General features: G+C 52.1%; 1 protein-coding gene across 2 annotated transcripts in view; it reads left to right on the forward strand.

Annotated features, from left to right (window-relative positions):
* Window positions 1-4,352, forward strand: part of Slc41a3 (solute carrier family 41 member 3) — a 55,603-nt gene extending 51,251 nt beyond the window's left edge. For both annotated transcript variants that reach the window (XM_028854610.2, XM_028854617.2), the window contains 2 exons: window positions 1,993-2,141; window positions 3,519-4,352. In XM_028854610.2, coding sequence (XP_028710443.1) covers window positions 1,993-2,141; window positions 3,519-3,731 — 362 coding nt within the window. In that variant the 3' untranslated portion in view covers window positions 3,732-4,352. The remainder of the gene's footprint in view (window positions 1-1,992; window positions 2,142-3,518) is intronic.
* Window positions 4,353-6,854: the final 2,502 nt, after the last annotated feature.

Below are 6,854 nucleotides of genomic sequence, written 5' to 3' on the forward strand. Positions count from 1 at the left end.
CGTTATGCTACCCAGGCTGGCCTTGAACCCCTGGGCTCAGGTGATGGTTCTCTCACCTCAGCCTCACATTTAGCGGTGACCGTGTGTACACGCTCCCACGTTCTCCTAACATCACCTCCCAGCTGGGAAACCTTTTCTGTGTTATTTCTGCATCACACGTTTTACTCAATTCTCACTGTTTACACATGGATTTCCTGCAGATTTCCTGAGTGTTCAGTCCAGCTGCCCCACACGGCGTGCTGCCACTACAAACTGCATATGCTGGGGTATTTACCCACTTCACACCTTCCTGTTTAGGCTTTCTTTACATGTCTTAAAAATAAAAAGAGAGAGAGAGTTGGGGCTGAGGAGACGATTGGGTCAGGAAAAAATGCTTGCTGTACAAGTGTGAGGACCTAAGTTCAATCCCCAGAACCTACATGAAAAAACAAAAACAAAGCCGGGCAGTGGTGGTGCACGCCTTTAATCCCAGCACTTGGGAGGCAGAGGCAGGCAGATCTCTGAGAGTTCGAGGCCAGTTCGAGGCCAGCCTGGGCTACAGAGCGAGATCCAGGACAGGCAGGACTGCACAGAGAAACCCTGTTCTGGAAAACAACAACCAAACAAAACAATAGCAACAACAACAACAACAAAGAGCAGGCATGGTGACCCCACCTGTGACCCTAGTGCTGCGGGCAGAGCTCTGTGAATTCCTGGGGTGTGCTGGCCAGCTTCAGGCCAGTCAGTAAGAGACACTGTCCAAAAAGTAAAGTAGATGACTCCTGAGGATAACACACACACACACACACACGCACACGCACACGCACACGCACACGCACACACGCACGCTTGCACACGCACATGCACGGAGTTGGCTGGGAATGTAGCTCAGCTGATGGTTCACTTCTCAGCACCACATGAAAGTGGGTGTGGTAGTGCACACCTGTAATCCCAGTACTCGGAAGGTGGAGGCAGGAGGATCATCCTGAGTTGCATGATCCCCTTCCCCTCTTTGTCCCCCAAAACTATTTTCTCTGGAGCTGGAGACAGAACCCTAGGGTCTTGAGCATGCTCAGCGCGTGCTCTGTCACGGAGCTACACGACCCAAACCACTTGCTTCTGTTGGTTGACATTTTCAGTTCGTTGTGGTGGTGTTGGAGTGTCTGAGTTTGTCCAGTGACTTCCCTGCCTTTTCCTGACAATCTCAGGAGGGCAGAGATGACTTCTCCTGTACCACTGTGTTTGAGAGGGCATCACACCCGCTGGCTGTAATGCCCACGTGTATGTGGTTGGGTCTGGGTGGGGTGGAGTCCACTCACTACAGATCCTTAAGTTCAGAGAGCAGAAAAGCAGAGCTCAGAGCTCGCTGATGTCTCAGCTGCACTGACAGGTCAAGGTGGGGGAGCCCCCAGGGGGCCCTGCCAGTGTGTCACCCTCCCCAGGTGGCTCCAGGCTTCTTTCCACCTTAGCCGCTGGCACAGACTGTCTCCCACTCCAGTGTCGGACCTCGTGCTGTGCCCCTCCCCACAGGGGTCTTTAGAACCCAGGGGGGCTGCCCCCACTGCACACCCTTCCTAGCCTAAGCTTTCTTTTCTTTTCCTTCTTTCCTTCTTTCCTTCTTTCCTTCTTTCCTTCTTTCCTTCTTTCCTTCTTTCTTTCTTCCTTCCTTCCTTCCTTCCTTCCTTCCTTCCTTCCTTCCTTCCTTCCTTCCTTCCTTTCTTTCTTTCTTTCTTTCTTTCTTTCTTTCTTTCTTTTCTTAAGTATTTCTTGCCATGTGAAATGAAATGACCTTCCTTCTGTGTGTGGCCAATTACACGATTCTCATCTGTGCCCTCCAAAGTCAGCTCCTTGAAGGAAGGGAAGGTCAGGACCGAGTTCCCACGTAATAGAGTGCCCCACATCATTGCTGTTTGCGGATGAAGGAGCTTGGCTGCCTCATTGGGGGCTCTTCCTTTGCCAATGGCCTCTGCAAGCAGGTAGGTATTGTGATCCTCTTGATTCCATTCCTTCTAGAAGTCAACTCTGTGTCAGCTCGAGTCCTGCTCTTTCTGGTGATCCCAGGACATCTGATCTTCTTCTACCTCATCTGCCTGGTGGAGGGCCAGGCAGTGACAAGCAGCAAGGTCTTCGTGTTGCTATACCTGGTGGCAGCCATGATCCAGGTGAGGAGGACAGTGGCAGAGACACACAGCCTTCACGGCTTCTTAGCCAGCGTCAGTGGTCCCTGTCCCGTGGGAGGTACTGAGTAGAGTTCCTGTCGTACAAAGATGCAGCCAGCTCGCTCAAGCCCAGCGGCGTGGACTCGACACAGAGGCCACTGTGCTGTGTACCACACACCTCACACCACGTTTCCGCTGCACACTGCACACTGCACATTGCCCGGTCACACCGCATCCTGCACACTTCCCTCACTGTGCACGGTACTCTGCACGCCACACTCATCAGAACGCTGGAAGAGCCGCTGTGGGTGCCTTGTGTTCTGTGGAGGAGGCTGAGCCGGCTCTTCTTCCCCTCACAGAAGCCCCTGCTTTGCATGGGACCTAAGGGCGCGTATAGAGTTCCTTCCAGGCAGGATGGCATGTGGTCGATGTGAAAGAGATTAGGCTGCTGCTCCTTTGAGAGGGGGACTCAGCACTGCCGAGATGCCCTCTGGCTGACGTCCCCTAGAGTGTCAGCAGAGGGGATCATAGGCACTGTGGCAGTTTCAGGACGATACACTGAAGTGTTTCCTTGTCACGAGACTTAGGCAAGTCCAAGACTTTACCTGGGGGAAGGAACAGGGCAGGGACTGGCTGATAAGGACCACAGTGACTATGCGACCTGAGTAGGGCCATGTAGACTGCTCCTTGGAAGCTTCTAGAAGGGCTTGCCAAACCTCTTGAGGGGGGAGGGGTTCAAGCAGAGAGGGTCCTGGCTGGTGAGTGACAGCAGGTCCCTGTGGTACTTCAGAGGCCAGGGCAGGACCCAAGCACTAGCAAGGGCACATGATGGTTGAGTTCAGAACCTGCTGCAATGGCCAGCAGCAGTGGCCAGCAGCAATGGCTCAGCAGCAATGACCCATGAGCAATGGCCCAGCAGCACTGGCCCAGCAGTAATGACCCATGAGCAGTGGCCCAGCAGCAGTGGCAGCAGCAGTGGTCAGCAGCAGTGGCCAGCAGCAATGGCCCAGCCCTGTTCTTTAACAACCTGTTTTGAGAATCGATTCAGACCCAGGGAACCTGGTTCACTCCCTCAAGAAGTATTGGTCCATTCATGACCTTACCATTTCTCACTAGACCTCAGCTTAGAAGGGTCCCCCCCACACACACACACCTCACCACCACCACCACCACAGTGGATCCCCCCATCTCAGTGCCACCACAGTGAGAACGAAACTTCCAGTACATGTCCAAGACACTCAGGTCCCAAGCAAGGCTGGAGAAAGGGAACTGACTGGGGTTGACCCGTCGACCTTGGTGGCATCCTTGGAAGCCAGCTGGTGCTCTGGGTTGTCCTTGCGCCTCTGACTTGTCTTTTACCTCTGTCTGCTCTTCCGGCAGGTGGTGGTCCTGCTGTACCTGGCAGAAGTGATGGTCCGGCTGACCTGGCACCAGGCTCTGGATCCCGACAACCACTGTATCCCCTACCTCACGGGCCTGGGGGACCTGCTGGGCACTAGCCTTCTGGCACTGTGCTTCCTCTTGGACTGGCTGCTGACAGGCAGAGCTGACCTTGCGGAGCTGGTTTCAGAGCTGGTTTCTGTGCCTCCCTGACTGAGGCTGCCACCTGCAGGTCTCCATGGGGCTCTCCCTCATGTCCACAGCATCCCGCAGGCTGTTCCTCCTGCCGGGGCCTCAAGCTGCTAGATATCTGCCTGGGCGGTGGTCTCATCAGTCTGCCAAGGAGACGAGCACACACCTTGATTCTGAAGTTGGTAGCTGAGCCCGAGGTGCAGCCCTGACATCAGGAGCTCTGCTTGCAAGTGTGAGTGAGCATGTGTGCCTGGCACGCGAGCATGTGTGCCTGGCACGCGCACATAGGGCAGGCCATTCTAACCTGAAGATGCTGAGGAAGCAGCCTGTCGCTGCAACCGTAATTGAGCGGAGAAGGATGGCACTCGTCTGCGTCCCCAGGTCTCGGACTACCCATGCCTTGACTTTGCTGCCATCACTGGGCTCAGCCTCCTGGACCCACACTACTAGTGCCCTGGGCCCAGTGACCATGCACTTTCACCCCAGGCAGGCCCTGAGTACCCTCATCTACCCCAGCATTTAACCTTGTGGCTGCTTTCTTTTTATCTCCCCCTTTCTCTGTTTTATAGCAGAACCCTCTGTTTAGGTTCTGGTGATCAAGAGACATATATATATATATAATAAAGCATAGCTGACATTGTACTTGGTGGTCTGCGTCCTTCTAGGTGGGCAGGGAGGCTGTGAGGCTCGGTCTCCAAGCAGTAAATGACATTTCTCCAGGGCAGTGTTTCTCATGGTGTGGCTGAGTGTACGTATCACCTGGAAACTTGTGTGTATAGTACCAATCTTCCTCTGCCTGCCCGGGCAGCTCCCTGCTGGTTAGCAGACATCGGCTGAGCCTTCATGTTGGGGAACTCATTGTCCAGAATGTCCCTCCTCTTTTTTTGATTGATTGATGTGTGTGTGTGTGTTTCTGAGGTATAAGGTGATATTTTGATTCATGTCATCTTTTTATGATTTATTGTTTCATATGTATGAGTGTTGGCTTGCGTATATGCAGAACCCATAGAGACCAGAGGAGGGCATCAGATTCCCTGGAGTTACAGGTGGTTTTGAGTTACCCTGCAGGTGCTGAGAACCAAAGTGGTGTCTTCTGCAAGAGCCATAAGTGCTCCTCTTCTCCGAGCCGTCTCTCCAGGCCTCCTGTCTTGTTTGTGAAGTGCGTTTACTCCCTGTTTCCCAGCTCCTAAGTCATGGGTAGGTGAGGCATGTTTTCCCTCAGCCATCAGATGTTACCATGGCTCCTCTGTGCCAGATGGTGTCCCAGGTGGACATGATGCCCAGGCTAGGAGTATGTGAGCGGCTCAAGGAGTGGTGGGAATGCAGGAGGAAGCCCTGGGCTGGGCATGGGGGAGGCATTTCCATCCTGTACTCACCTAACCAGGAGGAGGGCAGGCCTTGAGACGGCGTGAAATGAGTCGTCATCTCTGAGGAGACACAGGTGCTAACTGCCTAAGGGAAGAGGGTATCCTGACCCCACAGTGTGCCCTGCTCCGGCGTGCCTCCCATTGGCCACGCCCAGATGGAAGTTCAGGGCCTGGGGAGCAGGTTGATAGCCCACAAGGTCTCCCTCCTCGTGGGCACAGAGCCAAGTGGGATGAGAATGGGTTGAAGGGGGGGTTGGGCACAATCCAGCACAACTGTGGGCCAGGCCCCAGGCTACCTGAGCAGAACACTCACCTCGGTCCTGAGACTTGGATGGAGACACAGTCAGTACCACAGAGGCATTGAACATTGGCTCTGTCAAGTGAAAGCAGCAGATGGAGCTGTAGAATAATCCGGTGACGAGAGCTGAGTTTCCATTGTACTTGCGGAGTGTGGTCTTGTACGTATTAGGTTTCAGATTGAACTTTCAATCATAACGAGGCTCAAACACGTCTTTGTTGGGTGAGATGGCAAGTGGGTGTGGCGGACAAGGCCAAACCCTGGAGCTTGGCTCACTCAACTTGGAAGCGTTGGATATCTGACATGCAGTCAGATGTTGTGGAGAAGAATCACGCCCTTTCTGGTGACAACGCCAGCTGCAGGTGGTGCTGTATTCGGTGCCTCTCCTCGATTTACAGAGCACACATCTTAGGTGGAATGGTTTTACCAGGCTGAGAAAGCTACAGCCAGATCAGACTGTCAGCAGGACCCAGACAACAACCATAGCCATCCCTTGGTGTGAATAAGACTTGGGAGGTCTCTTCTGGGTCTAGCCGGTTGTCTAGACCAGTGGTTCTCAACATGTGGGTTGCGACCCCTTTGGGGTTGCACATCAAATATCCTGAAATATTTACACTACAATTCAAAACTAGCAAAATTACAGTTATGAAATAGTAATGAAATAATTTTATGGTTGGGGGTCATCACAACATGAACTGTATTAAAGGGCTGCATTAGGAAGATTGAGAACCACTGTTCTAGACACTGTTTTCATTCACTCAATGATCCAATTGAGAAATGGTCTTTCTGTTTCAGAAAACAAGAAAGTCCAAAACTATGATGTTTTTGAATCCTAGCAGCTCCTGAGGCAACCTCTTAGTGGCCTTTCACCTTTCCAGCTTGCCTCAAGTGATGAATGACTCTTGAACAGTCTACACTGAATTCTTTGGTGACTTTTCCTGTAGTTGTAGGAGAATCTACTTTGATGGTTGCTCTGGGTTTGTCACCATCAACTCCCAATGTAGCCCAACCTTTGCTCCTCATCTTCAAGGCTCCCATCTCCCTGCATTGCTGCTTGGCCACTACATTGTGCATCCTCAGAAGTTCCTGGGCAAAGGGCATTGGTGGTGTAAGTTGATCCTATTCTTAGGACTCATTCTGAATTTGAATAAGAAAATTGCACACATTTGCTTTGTGCCTAACATTATCTCCATAATCTAAAATAAATAAAATAAATTGCCTTAATTACTTTTAAATTGCTGTGATAAGATACCATGACCAAGGCAACTTAAGAGTTTATTTGGGGCTGGGCAGTGGTGGCGCACACCTTTAATCCCAGCACTCGGGAGGCAGAGCCAGGCGGATCTCTGTGAGTTTGAGGCCAGCCTGGTCTACAGAGCGAGATCCAGGACAGGTGCAAGGTTACACAGAGAAACCCTGTCTCTAAAAACAAAACAAAACAAAAACAAACAAACAAAAAGTTTATTTGGGGCTTACAGT

The sequence above is a fragment of the Peromyscus leucopus genome, chromosome 3 (assembly GCF_004664715.2).
Source record: "Peromyscus leucopus breed LL Stock chromosome 3, UCI_PerLeu_2.1, whole genome shotgun sequence".
NCBI lineage: Eukaryota > Metazoa > Chordata > Mammalia > Rodentia > Cricetidae > Peromyscus > Peromyscus leucopus.